This window comes from Carcharodon carcharias, chromosome 5 (genome assembly GCF_017639515.1).
Source record: "Carcharodon carcharias isolate sCarCar2 chromosome 5, sCarCar2.pri, whole genome shotgun sequence".
NCBI lineage: Eukaryota > Metazoa > Chordata > Chondrichthyes > Lamniformes > Lamnidae > Carcharodon > Carcharodon carcharias.
In genome coordinates, this window is record NC_054471.1 from 134302082 (window position 1) to 134325548 (window position 23467).

Consider the following 23467-nt stretch of genomic DNA (forward strand, 5'->3'; position numbering starts at 1 on the left):
CATTGACTTTAAGCTTGTCCTAGAAATCAGCCTTGCCATGGAAAGTGCAGGGGGAGACTTGCAGGCTTTGCAACACATACAACATGGTGCTGTTCATGGGCTGGGAACCTACCGCCGAGCGTGGTGAAAACCAGACCCAGAGCATCGAAGTGATATGCAATGTTCGCTATAGAAGCCTGAAAAGGCCGAGGAGAAACATTTCAACAGCGACTCCAAGATTAAGTTGTTATAGATGTGGAGGTGACCATGGAACGAACAGCTGCAGATTCAAGGAGGCAGAATGCCATTACTGCCATAAGAAAGGTCACGTAGTAAGGCAATGCAGGGCAAAGTCAAAACAGCCCATAAAGCAGCAAACCAACATGACTGAATTAAAAAATACAGCAGAACCTGAAGCTGCCAACACCGACATCTATTCCCTGAATAACGTAACAGCTGTAAAAACCGAACCTATCAGTGTCACAATCCAAGTTAATGAGAAGCCACTAATAATGGAGGTAGATACAGGTGCTTCAACTACAGTGGTGTGGGAGTACAGTTTGAAATACCATAACGGAGGTAGATAGCCAGTAAACCTGGAGCTAAATTAAAGACATACACTAGAGAATCTATTCGGGTAAAGGATGCTGCCACACTACTAGTGTCTTATAGGCAACAGACAGCCCAACTGCCTGTGGTATTAGTGAAAGGAGAAGGACTCAGTTTTTTAGGCTGAGACTGGTTACAGAAAATCAAGCGCGACTGGTCTGAGATACTTCACCTGAAAACAAGAGGAGTTCCTGAACTGCTAACGAAATACAACATGGCATTTTGGGATGAATTAGGGAAGTTAAAAGGCATGCAGGACAAAATTTATGTGGATTCTCAGGTGACACTATGTTTCTTTAAGACCAGAACTGTGCTTTATCAGTTGAAGGAGAAGGTGGAGGCAGAACTCTGCCGGTTAGAAAAACTGGGCATCATCCAACCTGTACAATTCTCAGAATGTGCAGCACCCATAGCTCCAGTGGTTAAGCCTGACCAAAACAAATGCATTTGTGGGGACTATAAATTGACCGTGAATAAGACAACAAAGCTAGACAAGTGCCCCATTCCAAGGATAGAAGCCTTATATGCAAAGCTGTCTGGAGGTAAATCCTATACAAAGTTGGACATGAGTCATGCCTACTAACAATTAGAACTGGATAGCACATCAAGAGAATACATGACTATTAACATTCACAAGGGTCTTTATCAGTGTACTTGGAGTATCGCCTGCATGCGCTATTTTCCAGAGAACAATGGAGAGTCTTTGCAAGGACATCCCTGAATGGTAGTATACCTAGGTGATGTTCTGGTCAGAGGGTCAACTGAGATCGAACACTTAGCCAACCTAGAGGAGGTTCTAAGAAGGCTGATGGAAGCCAGCGTGCGGCTAAAGAAAGAAAAATGAACATTTCAAATGCTAGAAGTTACTTACTTGGGTCACAGGGCAGATGTCATGGGTTTGCATCTGGTCCAAGAGAAAGCTCAGGCAATTAAAGATGCACCCTCACCACCCAATGTAACCAAACATAAGTCCTTCCTGGGTATGATCAACTACTATGGCTGCTTCATGCCTAACTTATCAACTGTGTTGGCACTATTACATTTGTTGTTAAAAATGAATCACCGTTGATGGCGGAATTCACAACAGGATGTAACTTTTGTGAAAGTAAAGAAACTTGCATTCATCGTGCTTACTGGTACACTACAACCCATCAATAGAGTTGGCATGAATGTGATGCCTCTCCTTATTATGCTGTAGGAGCTGTGGTATCACGTTAAATGGAAAATGTATCATAAAGACCCATTGGCCCTGTCTCTAGAACCTTCTCCACAGCCAAGAAAGGTTATTCCCAGCTAGAAAAGGAAGGTTTGTCAGTGGTATTCGGAGTGAAGAAATTCCACCAGTACCTATATGGGTGGCATTTCACCATTGTGTTGGACCATAAACTATTAATGGGATTATTCAGTGAGGATAAGGCCATTCCTCCAATAGCATCAGCAAGAATATAACATTGAGCTCTGATATTACCTGCGTATATTTTTATGTACTGTCTTGGCTTACACATTGCAAATGCAGATGCACTCAGTCATCTCCCATTACCAGATAGTATTGTAATGCCCCTGTTCCACAAGGAGTTGTGCTATTACTGGATTTCCTGGATTCTACGCGTGTGTGTGTGAAGCAAATTAGAAATTGGCTGAATAGAGATCCAATATTGTCAAAAGTCAGAGGCTTTGTTTTGCAAGGATGGTCAGATTTGCCTGTACCTGAATATTTGAGACCATCCCCAGCTCATAAAACAGAGTTAAACTGTCAAGATGGAATTTTATTTTTTGGAGATCAAGAGTTTCCGTCCCATCACAAGGAAGAGAACCACTCTTGACAGAGCTTCACAGTCTGCATCCAGGCATTTCATAGCTGAAGATGCATGCGCGAAGCTATGCCTGGTGGTCAGGCATAGACAGTGACAATGAAAGCATGATCAAGCACTGTCTTTGGTGTCAGCAACAACAGAAATTGCCCGTTTCAGCTCTGTGAGAGTGGCCTGGTTGACCCTGGGCTAGGCTACATATCGATTATGTAGGACCATTCTTAGGTATCACATTTTTGCTGATTGTAGATGCACATTCTAAATGGATGGATGTATACAAAGTCAAATTGCCAACATCAAGCGCAACTATCAAGAAGCTGCGTCACTGTTTTAGCTTAAATGGCCTACCTGAAATCGTCGTTTCTGATAACAGTACAGCCTTTACCAGCACAGAGTTTCAGAAATTCATGAGTCTGAATGGGTCAGACATCCTAAAACAGCCCCATACCATCCCTTATCAAATGGTTCAGCTGAGAGAGCTGTACAAGCTTTCAAGTCTGGTATGAAAAGGTTATCAGAAGGTGCCCTAGAATCTCGACTTTCCCGCTTTCTTCTCAGTTATCATACAACGCCATATTCGACTACGGGTTCAACACGGTCTGAATTATTGATGAAACGCCACCTACATACCAGATTAAACTTGGGCCAGAATTTTCTGCTTGTTGGGAGGACACGAGCCCGACCCAAACAAGCGTAAAATGATGCGCGATGACGTCGAGCGAATGTCCTGATGTCATCCCGCACTCGTGCGATATTTCATGGGTAGGTCCACGCGGGAGTTGGCAGAGAACCTGCTAACAATTAATAGGCCTATTAAGGCCATTGAAAATCTAATTTAATTAAATTTTTCGCTGCCCGTCCAACCTAATGGTCGGGGGCAAGTGAAAAGGCTAAGCGGCCTTTGCATTTTTTGCGTAACCTCACCCGCGGATGGGATGAGATTTCGATCTGTCATTAAAAAAAATTCACACTAATTTCTAACATGTTCCTGGTCACGTGATGAGGGGATTTATTTTTTAACATTTTAAAATTGTTTATTTTTAATTTTATATGTCTTCATCTCCACCCCCACCCCCCCACCCCGTGCCTCATGGATCTTTATCTGCATGCACACATGAAATTCCCCACTTGCCCTCCTCTGCTCTCACCCCCACACGGGCAGCACTGAGCGCTGCAGCACGCGTTTTATGCTCAGTGGGCCTTAATTCGCTGCCAATGTTAAATGGCAGTTGCGGCCCAATCGCAGGCGGTGGGCAGCTTCCCAACTGTTACCTCTCGCCCCTGCTGAGCCTGCCCGATGAGGGCAAAATCCTGCCCCTGGTGTTTCCAAATCTAGAGGGGAATTTAGAGCAGAATAGAGTAATCAAAAATTGAACCATGATATACACAATAGAGCTCAAACATTCAGTCTAGGTGACACGAGTTTCGTGCAAAATTTCAGAAATGGACCTTGTCGGGTTCCTGGAACCATTGTCTTAGTGACTGATCTATTATCTTTCCAAGTAACAGTGGAAGGTAGAATTATTTGTAAGCATGTAGATCATACTTGTATTAGACAGACATTCCAACATCTAACTATTCTGCCTGTGATTAACGTTGAACCGTCAGTTCCTGAGCTGACAGATTGACGTAGAATAGTCATGCCCGAAGTCTCTGTAGAATTGCCAAATCTAGAACTGCCACTTTCTAATGATGTATTTCATGCTGCAGTTCCCGATCCTGTTGATCCTGTTTAGGAACCTCAAGTGTTAGAGCTATGTCGCTCTAGCCATAAAAGGAGAGCACCTCAGAGACTAGATCTTTAATTACCTGAAGTTGTATATATGTATATGTTATTGGATATTCAATGTTTCCCTATAAATAAAAATTGTAGCAAAGCTAAAGGAAAAGGAAATGTAATAACTGAAGGTATAGCCTCCCCTGCTGTCTATCACGGATCACGGGATGTTCTGGGAGGCTTCAACCAATAAGCCCTGAGCACATGCAAAACGGGGAGGGGTGGGGTGGGATGGGGCTTCCTGGTGAGAGTCCTGATCGAGCATTTAGCACCTGAAAAGCTCTCTGTAATAAAGTTTATCTGTTCATTGTTGAAACCTGTCCGCTCTGTCAAGTTATTACACCACCACATTATCAACTACTCACAATGCTCAATGTACCACAGCGGCATCACTCAGCCAGCAGCACTTTGTGGCACTCAAGACACATTTAACATCCAGTTACTCCATCTCACCCTCACGCACCTTCCAATGATACCAGCCTCACATCCGCCTCTCACTGTGTCCCCATAGCTCCAGCTATTCAGCTGTGGCAGGCATATCATCTGTCATGACGATGTAAATTGTGCAAGAGTAATACTAATCTTTAATTTCATCAGTTGATCAAACATACTGTTTAAAAAGGACTTTGAAAAAGCAAGCAAAGACACTGAGCCGAATCATCCCAGGTTTACACTAGGTGCCAGATTGGGCATGAAAGAAGTTGTTTTACCCGTCAGCCACAATGGCGGGTTTTTGCGCCATATTGTTCCCTTCCCAGCGTGCCTGCCCCATTAATAATGCAAACACTGGAAACACTCCGGATAGCTGCGGCCGGCTGGGATTTTCCCACCATGCCGTCACCTCAGGGTTTTCTCATTCTCATTAAATATGATGCCATATTTAAAGTGAACCAAAGCACAGCCTACTTCAGGGCCAGAATTTTACCTTCAGCTCAACGTGCCTGAACGTAATATGATGCACAGTGATGTCGGGTGTGCGTCCTGACGTCATCAGGCACTCGCACAACATGCCGGAGTCAACTGCGCACCCGCCGATAATTGATAACCAAGCGGCCTTTCCATTTTTTAGGAAAGCTCATCCACAAGCAGGATGAGGTTTCCTAAAACAAATACACATTGCATAAAAACTTTATTTTGAAATTAAAAACATGCCCCATCTCATGTAACACAGTCACATGAGGGGACATGTTTTATTAAATTTTTACTGTCTTTAATAATATTTTTAAAAAGCACTTCAATCTCCTTGAGGCAGCTCGTGCGCACGTGCGAATGGCATGCCAGGCCCGGCTTTCCCTCCTTCCCCCTCCCAGACAGGTAGCGCCTAGTGCTGCTGCTCGGGATCCATGCAGGGCGGGCTTTACTTTAATTGGCCGACCGCATGGAGTGGAGCCGATCGCCCCTGCCCGCTCTCGCCGAGCCCACCTGACGAGGGAAAATGTCTGGCCCATGTCTTCAGATCAGGATGGCTCCAACAGCAGACTGCCCCGAAAGCAAAGAAGATGGCAGTCCCCAAATTTAGTGACGTCTCTCTGGGGCACCTGCTGGACACAGTGGAAGCCCAACATGATGTCCTCTACTCCGCTCTGGCTGCAGGAGATCCACAAGGCACCAATCCAACCTGGGAGGCAGTGGCAGTGGCAGTCAGTGCAACCGGAGCACAGAGGAGGTTAACCATCCAGTGCAGGAGGACAATGAATGATCTCATCTGTTCCATTAGGATAAGTCAACTACCTCATCACTCTCAACTCAGACACTCACAAACCCATCACACACATCCATAGGGATCTCACACCTCAAGGGACATCACCACTAACTCTCAGGCACACCCTCAGATCTCCATCAGCTCATATTCTCTGGAGCTCGGGTTCTCATCCCGTCCATGGCTTCGCTCACCACACTAACATTCCACGCAGTGCCATGCGTCCCTCTTGCACTCCCTCCATTTGTTTTCATGCAGGAGAAGCTGGCTTACAACAGCAGGGAAAGGTCCCACACTGGGGGCAGAGTGACCCACATTAGGCCCCTCACTCACTTTGAGGAGTGTGCCATAGCACTGACTGGTGAGGATGCAGACCATGCCTGCACCGATGGTGAGGTTGGCAGGGAACACCCACATGATGTTCCTGCACCTCATCATCCCTGTCTCAATGCAACTGTGAGTGCTCCCTCTCCTGTTTTTGACTTTGCTACAATGCACTAATTATCTCCACTTTGGTTCACAGGGAGATTTGCTAAGCAACTGACGTCGTTAGCCAAATAGTCCTTCAGCTCTATCCAAGTCCTCACCTCCAGCCAAAAGGACACCTCCTCCATTGAAGAGCTGGAAATAACAAGCCTGGAAGACCTGTCACAGCGCTTACCCACACCCTGCACCAGCACAGAGACACATACCTCGGTGAGACCTAGATCTAGAGCAGGCTCAGGTTCACAACCTGGTGGTCACCGCATGGACTCATGTCTATAGCAGGAGGAAGTAGGTTCAGCCAATCTCCTCGGCACTTAGAAGGCTGCTGGGGAAGAGGCATCTGTGAGATCTGATTCAGATGACGAGCCTCTGGATTTGGCCTTCCAACTCATCCTGGAGAATCAGCAGAAAGCGGGGGAACATCGTGTGGAGCTGTTGGAAGCCCACAACAGAGTGACGTGGGAGTTGGAGGAGTGCGTCCACCTGCTCTCTGATGAAGTGTTGCCTACATGTGCGTGCTTGGAGAGCTCCATGGGAAGGATGGTGAATGCCATGGAAACCCTCTTCCAGCAGAATGCAGAGATGCTTGCAGAGCCACACTCCATCATGGTAGCCATGAGTTCTTGCAGTCACAATGCCAGAGTGAAATGTGGCACCTCAATATTCCTTCAGGTGCTCCTTCCCCTCAAGGAATCAGGCTGGGGACCTCAGGCACCCAAAGGGAGGAGGATGGCAACTGGACACCCCTGGATCATCCACTTAGAGGCAGTCCACTCCCTCCAAGTAGCCTTTACCTGTGACCCCCTCCATCTTGCCCTATGTCACTGCTGAGGGAGCAACTGGCCCACAGGAGGACAGCCAAAGCAAGCCAAGCCCTTCAGGCCTAGGATCTACAGAGAACACACACCAAAGCTATCAGAGGCAACAGGGCCAACCATTGCATAGGTTCTCTCCACCCCTGCTGCGGATGTCAGGGAAACACCTAGAAGAAGACGTAGGCCTGGAAAAGTTAATAAATTCTGATCCCAAGTGTTTCATTGTGTAATATTGTCTTTCAGCTTCATTGACATGCTTCATGAGTGCTCCCACTGCATCCCCCACCGACCCGCCCCGGTACCAGCAGTTCAGCTGCACATAGCCAGACCACGAGTGATTCCGGAGGGAGAAACATGCCTCGTGCAAGCATTCTTCCACACATGTGGAATCTTCATCCCTTACACTCATCTCACTGCCTTAGCATTTTCAGTGCTGCCTGCTGGGGTTCTCTTTTAGTTGTCCATCTGAGCTGACCTGCGTCTCCACCCACCCACTGATCACACTCCCATGCAGCACCAGTGCCCATCCAACATGATTTTGTTTTTTATTTCGACAGCCATGATAATAGTGAAATATATTGTTAACTCCCCTGTCCTTTACCCTCGCTGAGTCATCCATGTTCTTTCCCCCATCATTGTTGAACCTCCTAGCATCACCTTCCACCTCCCTGCAGTCACCTATGAACCTGAACCCTTATCTTTCCACGATGTCCAGGTGAACATGAATGCTTCCCACCTTCCTGAGAATCCCACCTCCAGCCACATTGACCTCCCCACCTCTTCCTGCCCACCCCCAGTGCCTGTGCCTGCCTTCGAGTCCCCACCAATCACCCTAGCCGTCCCTTCTGCCGGCTTGCTCTTATTTGCTTAGATCCTTTCTCCGACAATAAAGAGATGGGAAGGTAGAAAAATTGAGACACTGGAAAACCAGCTCTTTCCGCACTACATCCCAGTGTTGTCTGAAAGAGGTCTTAAGTACTCTGCATGTTGCAGCATTCGATGCAATGAAGTAATTCATTCCCTAATCTGATGCATGGAGTCATAGGTCAGATCATCTTCATTCTAACCCTCCCTTCCTTCCAGCTGACTCTGCCCCCTTTCATACTCAGCATGCCCTCCTCCCATGCTCACCCTCAGTTTGCCTTGCAGGAGGCAGTCATTGACTCCATAACCCCCTCCCTTGCATGTTCATCTGGACATACCTTCTCCTTACTCCCATCTCCCTCTGGCACACCTTCCCACTCTGAACTCCCTCCACCCCCGGACACCTTCCCCTCTCCAAACTTCTTCTCCACTCTGAATGGCCTCCCTTACACCTTGCTCCCACCTCACACCTACCTCTCCACTTACTGCATTCTCCCCTGCTACACCCTCCTCCTCCCATACTCCCTCCTCCCAAGCTCACCCCTTGACATCTTTGCATACCCTCCAAACCTCAACACACCCCGGGCAACTTTGTCCCGCCCCCTTCCAACCTAACCCCACCTCGACACCTTTGTACCCCCCCCATCACCCTTCCCCAACCTCACCCATCTGGCACACTTCCCTTCTCGCGCACAGCTGGGCCTCCCTCTCTGCACCACCTCACGCAGATCATCCACTGCTGCCCATGGCCAAGACCATGATGTTCTGCAGTGAGACCAAAATGTCAACAGAGACCTCCCACTCTCCGTGAGCTGCTTTGCAGCAGAGCCATATCCATGAGAATCCACCCAGCATGCGATGCACGCATTCCTCCAGGGACCGATAGCTGTAGGGCTCCAGCATCTTCTTCTCCTCAGATGTCCACGATCTGAGCAAGATCAAAATGGTAAGTCCTCAATTCTGCATGTGTCACTTATCCAGGCTTGTTCTAGGCTGGTGTGTTTTCCTGCCGGAGTAATGGTAAATCTGGCATGGGCGTGATTCCAGTCAGGCCTCACTTTGCCTTCATTTACCAGAAAGCAAGTCAGGTCCATGTCAGCTGTTAGCGGGATTCGCGTTCCGCCATGGTGGACATCATCCTGCTGTGCTTTCATGCCAGCGTGAAAACAGTTTTTGGCCTTCTCGCCATATCGTCACCCTCTTCTCGCAAGAAGCCTGCCGCCAACAGGGCCAGATGATTCCGACCACTGAGTTTAGATGGCTGCCACATCTGGTGTTAAAAGTTAACCAGTTTTCTGGAAGGTTCCAATGTGGAATACAATTAAGACATGCCCAAACATCCTCCTATGGAATTTCACACTTGCTGATGTCAAGAGCTGTTTCAAAGGATGAACTGAAACTGCACTGTTTCTCATCATTTGCAATTCTATAAAAGTACCTCCCAGGCAAAGACAGAAAGTCTACCAGGACAATAGCTATATGGAAAGGTATTCCTACCTCATCAAATTGGATAATGGATCATTTCAGAGTTAATAGTTGGGACATTACAAAAGCTAATCAGTTAGGCCGTAAAATAGTAGCCATGGTCTGTCCAGACATGAGCTAAGCAAATAGCTTCTGAAATCATGATGGGGAGAGAGAGATCATGTGACTAGAATAGCTATTTTTGAAATCTCTTTTATTACTTAATGCAAGCTGCTAAGCAGAAGTCTGGAAGAAACCTGCCAATTGAACAGTAATATTCCCCCTCTCTCCTTCTCTTCCATTTTTAGGATATCTCTTTATAGTGTAAAATCCAGCACAGAGATAGAAAATTTTCGAACCAAGGGAACTTCAGGTGCAAAAGTCATCAACTTCTGGAAAGGACGGATTATGTTTAACAAAAAGACACCATCTCCAGAAATTGCAGTTTACATGGGCTTCAACTCTCGGCCTTCAAGAACACTGCGGAGAAAAATCTGCCGTAGCCACAGATACCAGCAAAGAACTCATAAACTTTGAATTCTCTATTTTTTACTTTTATGTGTTGAATTTTAATTTGGCTAAAAAGTAACTTCCTACTGTATAGTTTGTAATTGTGTGTGTGTGTGTGTGTGTGTGTGTGTGTGTGTGTGTGTGTGTGTGTGCGCTTGTGTGTGTTGTGAAGATTGGATGTGGGTTTACATTATTGAATATTTTTACACCTTTATCTGGGTGAGTTTTTAACTCAATAAAAATGAACCCCTTTTTCCTTCTAACTTGAGAAAGCCCGCCAGACTAATTTCTTTGCAATTAGCACATAAATGGTTAAGCACAGACATTGAGTAAATATCTACATCCTTAAAAATTACATAAAACCATGTATAATCAATTGAGGAGTTAAAAAGAAGGGCAAGTCCTGACATGTATCCTCATTGTTCACAACACACCCAAATACAGTGCAACGTCACCGTTGACATTCTGACCTCAGTCTTGTAGGACAAAATGGAACACAATAGAAAGGAGCAAAGCAGAACAACTGTGTTGTAAGGATAACTCCCCATCACAGGCTCCTAATGCACACTGGGAATGTCCACTTATGTACTCTTTTCAAAGGGGTGTGCCATGCAGGCCACGCCAGCAGCTGGGGCTAGCTGCAGCTGGCAATGCAGCAAGACCAAGCAAAACAACTTAGGCCTGCATAGCACAATTTCCTGTCCCCTTTAACTCTAGCATGACAGAAAGTAATTCAGACTAGGGTTGAAAAAAATCCATTTGCTGAGAGAGAATTTGTTTCTGTAATGTATGTGTGCTCCTCCTCACCTTTTTCCCAAAGTAAATACAGTTAGTAACTGACATAAGGCACACCAAGGCTTCAATCTGACATATTTTCCAATGTACCATGAGCAAAATGATACCCAATCCACACTTACATTTAGTTCCTTCTATCAAAATGTCCTGGGTTGTTAAGAACCTCCCCCTCAAACTATATATAATGGTAAAAAATGTTAAAACTCTGGAATCAAAAAGAATATATCTCACAACTAACTCTTATTTCCATGAGGTTAACTTAGATGGGAGAGAGTCACTTTAAATATATAGTCAGCTATAGAACCATGCTGCCCCAAAGGGAAATTTCTTGCCAGCTAGACAGGATATTATAAGCCTCTAATGACATCATCATAGATTGTGCAGTTGGCAAACAACAATGATAGCAATATAGTGACATTATGGTTGTCTGGCAACACTTAGCAAGCTTTTGCATGTTTTACAAGCAAAATGGCCATATTAGGATGCTATGTATCCACTTTTTTGGCTAGACAGCTCATTTTTTTCTCAACAAGCCATCATTTATTTTTCAAGCTATTTCTAATGTTTCCAGGCAACAAAAGTCCATTTCACCATATTCTCTGTTTATTTGGCACACTCTTTTCATCTGGCATTGTGGTTTTACATTAAAATATTGAAAATAGATCAACAGTTGCAAAATCACCAGGGCCTCAATTATAGTTGAATAGATTGCCTTATTACAACATTAATTTTTAAAATCCATGTCTCCTGTCCTGTCTGCTCCCTACCTTTCTTTCAACTGTAATCTATAACGGATGGAATCATCTTATAATAAGGAATATTATAACATGTGCCTATGCTGTGCTCCAGAGATCAATGGCAATTTACTCACAGCGAGTTGTGCTAATCAGTATGCTACTCATGAAGGATTACTATCCACTTAGCTATCCACTTAGCAAGGGCCCAAACCTGTGCTTGTCAATTCTCCAATGGCCAATGAGTCATAATGCTTTCAGGTGAAGGATGTTAGGTCTCTTTGGGGTTGAGATGGCAATTTGACAGATCAAGTGATGAATGATTGTAGGCAAGTGAGCCCTGTTGCAGATCTGGTAAACCAATACTTGAGCCAGACAGGCCCACAGTGCTTCAGCCTACTGTTAATGCCCGCCAGCCCGGTCATTCACGGGATAGCTCAAGAATAGTGAATGAACCGTATTTATTGGTTGCTGTAATAACCCTTTTGGATTGGAGGGAAGGATATAATCAATGAAGAGCCCAGTAATCAAGTCAATTACGAGATTATAACTGGAATTGACTGAGAAAATAGCAGAGGAAAAACTAAATATATATGTTATCAGAGGTTTACAATATTTTTACTCAGTTTGCCAAACTCAGAGTAGTCACATACCGTTCTGGATCTAATCATTGATAATGATTCAAGCATATGGTGCACAAGATATAAATAGATGAGAGAAAATGGGAGGAGGCTGAAGTGGGGCATAAACACCAGCATGGACTGATTGGGCCGAATGGCCTGTTTGTGCCATATATCCTATGTAATCTTATATAAAGAAGGTAGCACCAAGACTTTAGTAATGAAGGCATTGTTAGACCTGAAATTCTTTGCATTCCCTAGCTGTACTATTGAGTATTATTCAGTTATTGGATAAATCATAAGCACCAGAGAAGTCCTAGGTTCGAAGACTGCTCTGTTCTGAGCTTGCTGGTCTGAGCGATAACAGAAATGTGTGGCACTATGATTGGTTCTAGTGGCCTGAGTTAGGAATGGAAAACAGCCCTAGTTCATCTGTAGACTGATAAGTGTCTGCTTCTGGAAAGTATGTGTGCAATGCACAAATCAGGTGAGGGAACAGGATCATGCATGTGACTGTCACAGGGCCCTGCCGCTGAACTTCTTGAAGTCAAACAACTTCCTGGCATTCACTGTCAACAGACAGAGGGCACTCAGTATCTATGAAATGCCCACTGAGAAAGGAGTTAATGGGCTCAGAAGAGCAGAGAAGGAGAAAGGGCAAAGAAAATCAGCAGTGTTTCAGTCCTCTATTCATGCTGCTCATATAGTGATCCCTTGTTTACATTTCTAGAAACTTTAAAAACAACCCTACAAAACCTTGCAGGTTTATTTCTCCTGCACATTTACTATACCATGCATGCACAGAAGAAATACATTTGCAAAATGTGGAGGAATGATTCAAGGACATCTGAGTGACCTTCTCAGCAGGCAGGTGAGAGCTGGGACCTTGGGTTTTCATAAACTGCTCATTTGCACTAGTTGTGAGAATTGAGGCATAGTGATTATTCAAGCTGATATTGCAAACATAATAAAACAACGTTGTTCAGTATAGCAGGAAACCAAGATGTGGAATGGAGAGAGAACAGAGGTGAAAGCCTGTTTGGTAGGGATAGAGGGTGTTTCTATTGCCATCTCTTGCCTCTCTGCATTTGATGTAGACTATCAATATTGGATCCCTACATCTATTTACCAGCTTTATTGATTTCCCATAAGGCATACATACATTGCTGAAGCCAACAACCATTTTGAACAGCAAAGAAAATGAAAATAACCTTTAATTAATTTGCATCCTGCATGGTGTTGATTCTTGAGTGTTGTTGGAACTGCACTCACCCATGCAAGTGGGGAGTATTCCATCTCACTCCTGACTTGTGCCTTCTTCATAGTGCGCAGGCTTTGGAGAATCAGGAAATCATTTACTTGCTGTAAGATTCTCAGCCTGCTCTTGTAGCACAATATTTATATGACTGGTCCAGTTAGGCCTTTGATCAATGGTAAATCCCAGAATGTTGATGGTGGGGAATTCAGTGATGGCAATGTATTGAACGTCATGGAGAGATGGGTAGATTATCTGTTGGAGATGACCTTACCTGTACTTCTGTGGCATGAATGTTACTTGCCTCTTATCAGCTGTTCAATAGAGTAACTAGCTCAAATGGAAGTGATAAAAATCACAAAACAACATTTTGTGAATATTGGAGCTAGTTTTAGTCACAAATAATATCTAAAATTGCATGTGGGTGCACGGGTGCTAAGTACAGCAATCTATAATTATAATTATAGATTATAGCTTTCTATGGAGACCAGGCAGTGCTTTTTCAGAAATTTTTTCAGAACATCAATAAAAAATCTTCATCAATGATCAAATTTGCCTAAAGGTCAGTTCAACATGAACAGCAGGAGAATAATAACACTAAAGTATTCTTATAGCATAAATTTGATGGTTTTATGGAATTGATTTTAATACAAATAAACACCAAACTTCAGTCGGGTTAGACTGGTACAATGGACCAAAAATCAATTAGATCAAAAATTATATTGGTCCATTGGTGATTGTAACCCTTTCAAAGGATCAGAGAGATGTTTCTGAAGCCTTGTACATCTGCTGAACATATATCCCAGGATACCCATTAAAATTCCTGTTGCTGACTGTTCCTAAATGCTTGATTCTGAAAATATTCAAAGGCTTGATTCAACAAGGGATTCAACAAAAAAAAACTAAAAATGCTTGGAAAAGACAAACCTGGTCTTCAGTTGGCCTGCAGAGTAATCTGCTTTTTAGCTTGAATAAAAGCAACGTATGTCAAACTTTATATTGTGAGTGATCACAGTGCTTCATACAGTCAGACATCATTTGGGCACCTGTGCCTGTTTCTCTTGGTTAGCACTTGATAAAGATCATCAGTTTAAGTGGCGATACAGGTACACCGACATATCACACGTGGCTGGATTTCAATGGCGGGCATATGAAATATAATGGGTGGGTACCCTGTCACCTTCCTGCCCACTCCTGATCCGGTGTCCATAATATGCAGGGTTGGGTAAGGTGCCTGCCTGACCTTAGGCTGATTGAGGCCCTGAAGTGGCCAATTAATGACCACTTAAGGAGGGGGGGTACATCCTTTGTGGCAGGGGAGGGGGGTGCTCTGTATGCATCAGGGGCCTCCCCCTAAGATTGTAGCCCCCTTTTTGCCTCCCCCCCCAACCCCGAAAACTCATTCCACCTCTGCCCACACCACCCAACCTTGTAAAATTCAGCCAACGGCGCCCATGCTCAGCAACCACTGAACAGGATTTATAATAAAGCAGCCTGGGGCACAGCAAGGGAGTATGACTCACTCTCCTCAAACAGGCAACATGGTGGATAGCTTGTCATTGCGCTTGTATGGCTGTTTTGAGAATCTTCATGAAGCTTTAAGGTTTGGAAATAGTAGTGTTTTACAAATTCCAATGCCAAACTTCCTCTAGTCTTTCTTCATATCCTTAATCCTTGGTCCTGGGGATAGGCCTCATCTGGTTCATCTCTACATTGTATACAGTCCTTGAATGTCTCTTATTTCTTGCTAAGTAGAACTGGATGCACTGTTCAAGATGTGCTTTGAGCAGAGGATTTATGCATTTTATGCACATTACCCAAGCCATTAATAAATGCCAGATCAAGATGAGCACTAACTCGCCACACTATCTTGATGCATTGAATAATGAAGGAAGCAGTTATGCATTTCATTTATCAACTCTGACTCTAGGGTAGAATCATCTCGGATTTGCACTAAGTGTGGTAGCAAATGGGAAAAATGATGTTTTACCCACCAGCCGCAATGGCAGCTTTTCACACTGCATCATCCCAAAGCTGCTGCATTAATTATGCATTCGTAGGATATATGCTGTTTTGATGGCGAGCAGGCTCTGATTCGCCTGCCATGCCGTCACTTCGTCACTTCATCACGCCAGGCACCACATTTGAAGTACAGTTGCGCTCAGTGCTTCCAGTCCAGGACTGCAACAAAAAAGACATGGCCCTGAAATGTAAGAAAACTGCAGCCCTCAAGCACCCTTTGGACACCATAGAGGCTCATTTTGATGTCCTCCAACCCTGCTTTGGCCACAGGAGGGGCAGCAACATTACCACTCTGGCTTGGTGGGCGTTGGCAGTAGTGATCAGTACCAATGTCGCACAGAAGAAGTTGGCCATCCAATGTAGAAAGAAGATAATTTATCTCATCCTTGCAACCAAGGTATGTCAACCATCTCATCTCTCTAAACTCACACACTCAAGCCCATCATACATTCACTGGCATCTCACTCACTGCCAGCTCAAAGGATGTCACCTCCCATTATCACACACATACCCTCAAATGTCCATCTGGCCTCATCTCTTCTGGAGACTGCCTCCTCAGCCCTCACCATCCTGAGGCCACTTGTAGAGATCAACATGTGCCCCCACACACATCCTTGGATACCCCCCTTCCCCAGTGCAGCTCTCATCCTGCAGCCTCTTCCCTTGCCTGAGGCCACTTCTTCCTCTTTCCCAAGCAAGCCTTAGCCCTGCAGCCATTGAAAAGCCACCCACATATGGCTGATCTGGTAGGTAGAGACCTGCCTGTGCACTTCCCTAAAAGTGATGTGGTGCTGTCTGTGAAGCCTGGCGCTGATGACTGCGAGTGCTGACTGAAGCAAGGTAGGCAAACAAACCTTGAAGTCCCGAGCAAATTACAGTTCACCAAGTGCCTTATATGTGCTGTTGCAAAACATGTTGGCATGTTTTCCTGTGGATATGCACGGATGATCCAACAGGGGGCAGGGGGGCGGGAACGATTCTGGCGGGCTGGCCTTATGATGATATGCAGATGTATTACAATGAGGTTCCTAACATCCGATGGTGGGAAACGTGGCCCGCCATTGGCAGGCTGAGCGGATGATCGCAAACTGATTTCATGCCGTCGCGCCATATTGTCCGCTCACGCCACTGAACATGCGCGACGCCAGCGGGCACGGAAAATTGTGACCTAAACTGCTTTGTTTATCTCAGCTTATATTTGGTTATTGAAGTTCCCTTTGTCCTTTGACATGCCTTTTTATTTCTTCATAAAGCAAACTCTCCTCCTCTTCATGCTGACCTGGATATGTACAGCATGCCCTGAGTGTTAGCTTGATGTATTTCATATTGGACTTGCCTAACCAGAGAAGCTCACAGAATCAACATCATTAACCCACTAAAGAATACTTTTCTAAACAATCTATACTCTTAAATGTTAAGTTTATTTCAATTCACTGAATTGAGAACTATTTTTATTATTGCCACTACATTGTAGTTTCTTACTGTGCTCCGGCTACAGCCTTCAGTACTGGTCTCTTGTTCTTAATGCTTCTATCTAGATACATCACATAGTTAAAGTCCTTTCAAGTTGCACAGTGACTGCCTATTTTTGTTCTCCCATTTGCATGTGTTGCTTGGTTATCTTTGTCCACATCCATCTGTTTACCATTTTCTAGCTTGTAATCTGGTTTCTTCCCTTGCATTTCAGATTCTTGACACTAAGTGTTTCCAAGAAACACAAATCCTATAAATGTATTACATGATTGCACAACAACCTCAAAAAACAGTTTCGTAGGGCTGGATTTTCATCTTCAAGGTAGGTAGCGGGAGTTGGGAAATTTCCCATCTCAGAAGGAAGTGCCAGGAAGGATAGGGGTGTGGAGTGGGGGTGGGAAGGGGGTGTGGGTGTGGGCTGCAGTCGGCCCACTGACCCAGGAAAAGGTTTGGAGGCAGCCACAAGGACTGTCAAGTGCTGAGGCGGGCTGTTTAATGAATAAAGAGAGCCCTCTAGCCCTCATCCTTCACTCTCCATGCCTTATCCATGCCACGTCATGCCCCCACATGCACCCCTTGGCTCCTCATTCCCCCATGCTGAAGTATTCCCCCCACCCAACTTATATGGCCCCTCATGCCCCGGTGACAAGCTTTGGCATTTCTATGCCTATTCACCCACTAGACATATGGTATAGAACCGCTAAACACCATAGTGACAATAGGATGTGTGAAAAAAGCTTTTTTAAAAAAGTCATTCATTGATAACCTTTTACTTTCTTAACAAAAAGCTCTATTTACTATAGGTGAATAAAGTATCCTTTAAAGTATCAATAGAAGAAACCAAAAAATGAGGTTTGGCTTAGAGCTAAGAAACTTATTAACCTGTTGAAACAGCTGAGCCTAAGGGAAAACATTGCTTGATTTGACAGCTCTGGCTCTCTGACCTCTTCTGTCAACTGCACACTGCAAGATAAAGAGGATTTAAGTGCTTTTAGTTTCTGCTATTGATATGTTAAATGGTCTGGATGGACTATAGTAAAAAGGAGATTTTTTTTTAGAAAATGTAAAGTTATCACGGAATGACTAGTTTTTTTCACACATCCTATTGCCATTATAGGTTTTATTGGTTCTACACTGTGTGTCTAGTCAATGAATGGCATGGAAGTGCCATAGTTTGGCATGGCAGGTTGAGGGGCCATAGTGGGTAGGTGGGGGACATACTTTGGCATGGGACATGTGGGGCCATAGGGGGCATAACTTGGCTTGGGTAGCATGAGGGGTCATGCGGGGTGGTTGGGGTCACATGGGGGAATGAGGAGGGCCTTTTGAACTTATCTTTCGAAAGGATCCCTCATGCAGACTATGATGCATGACAGCTCTGATGCTCAACTTTATGAAATTGTGGAGGACTCGGCCACGATTATCCATGTGATAGAGCCAGCCAGGTTTGGAGTGCAGGGTGTAGGCTCATGGCCAAACCACTCCGCATCCTTAAAAGGGCCTACTGAAATTCAGAAACTCTGGGAGTGGAGTTGGGAATCCCGGAATTGGGTCCTGGCAAACATTTTCACCTCTCCACAGAATCTCCCTTACTCCTTGAAAATCTAGCCCATAGCCTCAGCTTTTGCCATTTAGAACACCGGCTACTCGTTTTATAAGAGTAGTGCATGGCTGAACAAGCATTAGACATACTTAACAGCATAAAAGTTCTCCAGCAGGGTGAAGTGCAGCAACAGGCTAAAAAAGTCAAAACCAAGCAAATCCTTCTGCTTCAGTTGAAGTGGGTCACAATTACTGGACAGTGATTAATGCTTAAACTGATTTAACTCTTCAGCCAAAACTCAAACAACTGATCACTTCAGCACAAGCAAAGGGCTTATTTGCACTTTTAATTTTTAAATAATTGCTTCATGATTCAAAACTAATTCCCAGTTGGACAGGTTGGGATAACTGGATCAACTGATAAAAAGTGTGAACCAGGAGGAGTTCCCTTATCCCTATTTAGTAGTAAGTCAGAAACTAATGACATCTTGCTTTACTACCTTTCAGACGTCTTATCAAAAACACCATAATGTGACTACTTGGCAACAAAGAAAAAATGCCCTGCTTAAAAAGTGTCTGACAAATCCATGTTGTCTGCAATCATTCTCAGCTTGGTTTTGTCTAGCGAGCAGAGCCATATGTTATCAACATAGAGTGTAAACTGAAAAGAAACAGCTGGCAAAACATCTGAATCTGGGTCATTAAAACTGCCAGATAGGGAATGAAAGAAATCAGTAGGAGAGTGAAGCAGAGTAACTTGCAAAATGTAATGCAGTCAGTTGGAACTAGTTAATCATAAATGACATTAAGATAAAAATCCAACTTAACAATATTCAGTTAATAAAAGCTGCAGCTACTCACAGTGCAGATTCCAGAATAATCAAGGCACTGTTCTGAGTGGCCATGACAGTTACAAGGCAAACATTCTCCATAATCTGTGCTGTAGAAACCTTTGGTACAATCCTGAAAAAGAGCAGCAACAAGATGTCAAATACTGTATAACTGAACATGATAATCAAAAACAAACCAGCGTTTAATAAAAAACTAGCCCAGAAACAACCAACTAAAGTGATCAAAAACTTTACTCTCTGCACTTTCACTAATCTTATCATGTCTGAAGTTAAATATTTAATTTTGTGATAACAAAACAATTTAGTGAGATCAATATTCAGCTGTAAGTATATACAGGGCTGGCTTTCTATTTCCATGTCAGAGGAACCCAACAATAGAAAATGACTTCCTCAACATAGTATCCATCTCAAGGATATCATGCAGCAGCTCGTACCACTACAGGTATACTGCCAGTAATTATTTGAGGAAGGCTCAGAGCAGGAATGGAGGGGAATGCAGTGAAAGGGTTAGGCTTCTTGATCCCATTAAAATGTGGTGCAATGGCCTTTTGGGGAACCTTAAAGGGAACAAGAAGCTTTTTCGACAGAGATTTCAGGTGAAGACTTTCTCTGGCAAATTTGAGGTGCTGGCCTTTAAGAAATCATTCTCCTCTCTTTCCTGTTACAAATCTACCCCAAAATGAGTGATAGCTCAGAGGAGAATCTAGGACTACATTTCTGAACTGACAAAAGAAAATATCTACATAAAAGGTATACTACTGACTCTAATCCACTTCACCGTTTCTTGAGACTCAAAGTTTTTTTTAACCCAGCCTGTTGCAGACCCCACTCCATAGTCTACTGCAGGCCTTGATTTCTATTTGCTCCAGTGCCCCACTACCTGACCCAATGCCTGATTCCCAGCCTAACTTTTGCACTGCACCCACACCTGCTTGGTACTGTAGTCCCCTGTCTTGTTCAGTGGTTGGCTTCCATTTCAGTATTCAATCCCAGGCTGGCCTCAGTGCTTCAGCCACTAACCCAATGTTAGCACCTGGCAGTGGCATGTTAAGAAACATGGAGAAATTGTTTTTTATGTGAGCTCTTCTCAGTGCAATACGCCACAGATAGATGCCATGACCTTGACCTGGTGTGGCTGTGACCTGGTGCTTTACCATGACCTGGAACTTTCCAGTTTCCTCTACTCCTGCTTGCCATCTGTATATGACCAATTTTCCCACAGGCATAGCACATTGACTACAAATTGGGGCATTTAAATATTGGTGGCTATCATGGTGACAGTAGCATCTACATTCCTGACCCTGAGACTGCAAACTTGACTGCCTGGATCCCACTGGAATCCAGTGGACCTCCCCTGCTGGCTTAGGAAAAGAATTCCCTTGCAATTTACAACTATCTCTTTCTGCCTTTTCTATAGCTGTTGCCTCATTGAACGTCTCCTTCCACATCAACTTATTGCCCTTGCTCAAAAGCTTGGCCTGGATTTTATTGTCCTTTATGCCTCCTACAAACATGTCCCTAATGTTGATTTCTAAGATCATGCCATACCCACTGTGACAAGGGTGTTTCTTTAATTTGAGAATGTAATCTGCAACCATTTCACTTGGCAACTACTTCCTTTCCTGAAATGCATCTTTGAGTGCAATCTCATTCTTAGTCATGCCATAATGTCAATCCAGAATCTCATTAATTTCATAATAGTCCATAGTACTGGAGTCCTGTGGGCAACATTGGTATATATCTTCTCAAAAGCATCTGGCCCCATCAAGATGAGGAAAACATTTACTTTATCTTCATCTCCTTTATTTGCTTTCAGCCAAATGTTTAACCTTCATTCATAATTACACTGATCCTCTTTGTTAAGGTCAAATTCCCCCTTTGTCCACAATTATGTCTGCAGTGCCATTTTTTTTCAGTTACATACTGTGCTGACTCACTGTGTACTTGAACACAATGATCATCCAGAGTAATATTCCAAATTGCTCAATCTTCCTCAAAATCAACTTTAGGATATCCAAAAATATGTCACAATGTTCTTCAGCTCTTAATGTTTCAAATGAAATGTACAAAAAATTTCCATCTCGGCCTTGTCACCACCTTTCTGTTGTGTGTTGCACTCAGAAGAATTCACCACATGGATTTGCAGCAAGCAGCATTACTGAACAATTTTATTTATACCTCCTCAACACAGGGAGCAGCAGAGAGAGCAATATAACAAATACTCAGCTTTTTAGGTAGTTTTTGAGGTGATTATATTATAATTATATCATGAATAGCCTTATTTGTTGGAACACGTCCATGTCAAGAAAGCTAAATCTATAAAAGGTGGCCGGTATCACCAACAAAAATGTTTGTCATGTTTACACTAAATAGGTGTCAACACATATTATTGAAGGGTTTAAGATCTTGTAATGTCTCCTTCAAACAATAGTCTCTGTTAAGAAAATTCTAAAAATTAGCTTTTAGTTTCAGTGACTCAAAACAAATCTGCTGCACATTCTGTTAGTGTTTTTATTTGCTTTTCTGTATTTGCAAAGATATTGTGAAATTACGTTCTAGGTACTAGCCCACAACAAGGGATTAGTTGCTTTACAAGGTAATGAAATGGGAAACAGCTTTAGTTGTAATTTTGAGCTGTTTCTATAGTGACATGGGGAATGCATATATATTTTATATTCCTATTGGTAGCTAGGTATACTTATTGCAATGCATGGTTCAAGACTGTTGGCGATTTCATACCAACACTGGGCAAGGTTTTCCAGCCCCACACACTGATGGGATCATCCGGTCCTGCCGAAAGTCAATGGACTTTTGGCTGGGCCACCGCATCCCTCACGGCGGGTCCCACCACAGCGGGCCTGGAAAATCCCACTCACTGTCACTATAGAAAAAATTCAAAATTACAACTAAAATTGTTTCAGCAGCATGAAGAATGAAGACTGTCCTGAGCAGCAGAATGGAAGAATAGCAGAACAAAGTAGAGGAGACTCGATTATTACAAGAAAATATGGGGCTTGTGCTGGGGCCTCAACTTTTTACGATTTACGTCAATGACTTAGATGAGGGGAATGAAGACATGGCAGCTAAATTTGCAGATGACACAAAGGTAGGTAGGAAAGTATGTTGTGAAGAGGACATGAGGAGGTTGCAGATGGATATGGATAGGTTGAGTGAGTGGGTAAAGATCTGGCAAATGGAGTTTATGTGGGAAAATGTAAAGTTGTTCACATTGGCAGGAAGAACAAAAAGGCTTAAATGGAGAATGGCTGCATAATTCTGAGGTGCAGAGGGATCTGGGTGTTCCAGTACATGAGTCACAAAAAGTTAGAATGCAGGTACATAAAGTAATTAAGAAGGCTAATGGAATGCTATCCTTTATTATGAAAGGGATTAAACATAAAAGTAAGGATGTTATGCTTCAGTAATAGAGGGCATTGGAAAGGCCGCACCTCTAGGCTGTGTGCAGTTTTGGTCTCTTATTTAAGGAAGGATGTAAATACATTGGAGGCGGTTCAGAGGAGGTTTACTAGATTGATACCTGGAATAAGTGGGTTGTCTTATGAAGAAAGGTTGGACAAACTGGGCTTGTTTCCACTGGAGTCTAGAAGAATGAGGGGTTATTTGATTGAAGTACACAAGATCCTGAACGGTCTTGAGAAGGTGGATGTCGAAAGGATGTTTCCTCTTGTGGGTGAGTCCAGAGCTAGGGGGCACTGCTTTAAAATTAGGGGTCGCCCTTTTAGGACAGAGATGAGGAGAATTTTTTTCTCTCAGAGCATTGTGCAACTTTGCAACTCTCTGCCTCAGAAGGCGGTAGAAGCAGCATCTTTGAATATTTTTAAGGCAGAGGTAGATAGATTCTTGTTAAGCAAGGGAATCAAAGGTTATTGGGGTTAGATGGCAATGTGGAAATCAAAAAACAAGATCAGCCTTGATCTTATTGAATGGCGGAGCAAGCTCGAGGGGCCGAATGGTCTACGCCTGTTTCTATTTCTTATGTTTTTATGCTCTTAAGCAATTGAGCTTTGCAAAGAAAAGGAACATCTGTTGAAAGACCCTCACACGCTACACCTCAGGTCAAAATTTATTTCTCTGGAAAATTACGAAGAGAAGCAACATTAATTCACGCTACAAAAACTGAAGAACCAGTTGGCAGAGAAG

General features: G+C 43.8%; 1 protein-coding gene across 1 annotated transcript in view; it reads right to left on the reverse strand.

The window, feature by feature from the left end:
- The window catches only part of lama4 (laminin, alpha 4), a 216340-nt gene that overhangs the window by 180065 nt on the left and 12808 nt on the right, over window positions 1-23467 (reverse strand). Inside the window, exon 2 of the mRNA XM_041187778.1 lies at window positions 19317-19418. Within this exon, the coding sequence (XP_041043712.1) occupies window positions 19317-19418 (102 nt within the window). The remainder of the gene's footprint in view (window positions 1-19316; window positions 19419-23467) is intronic.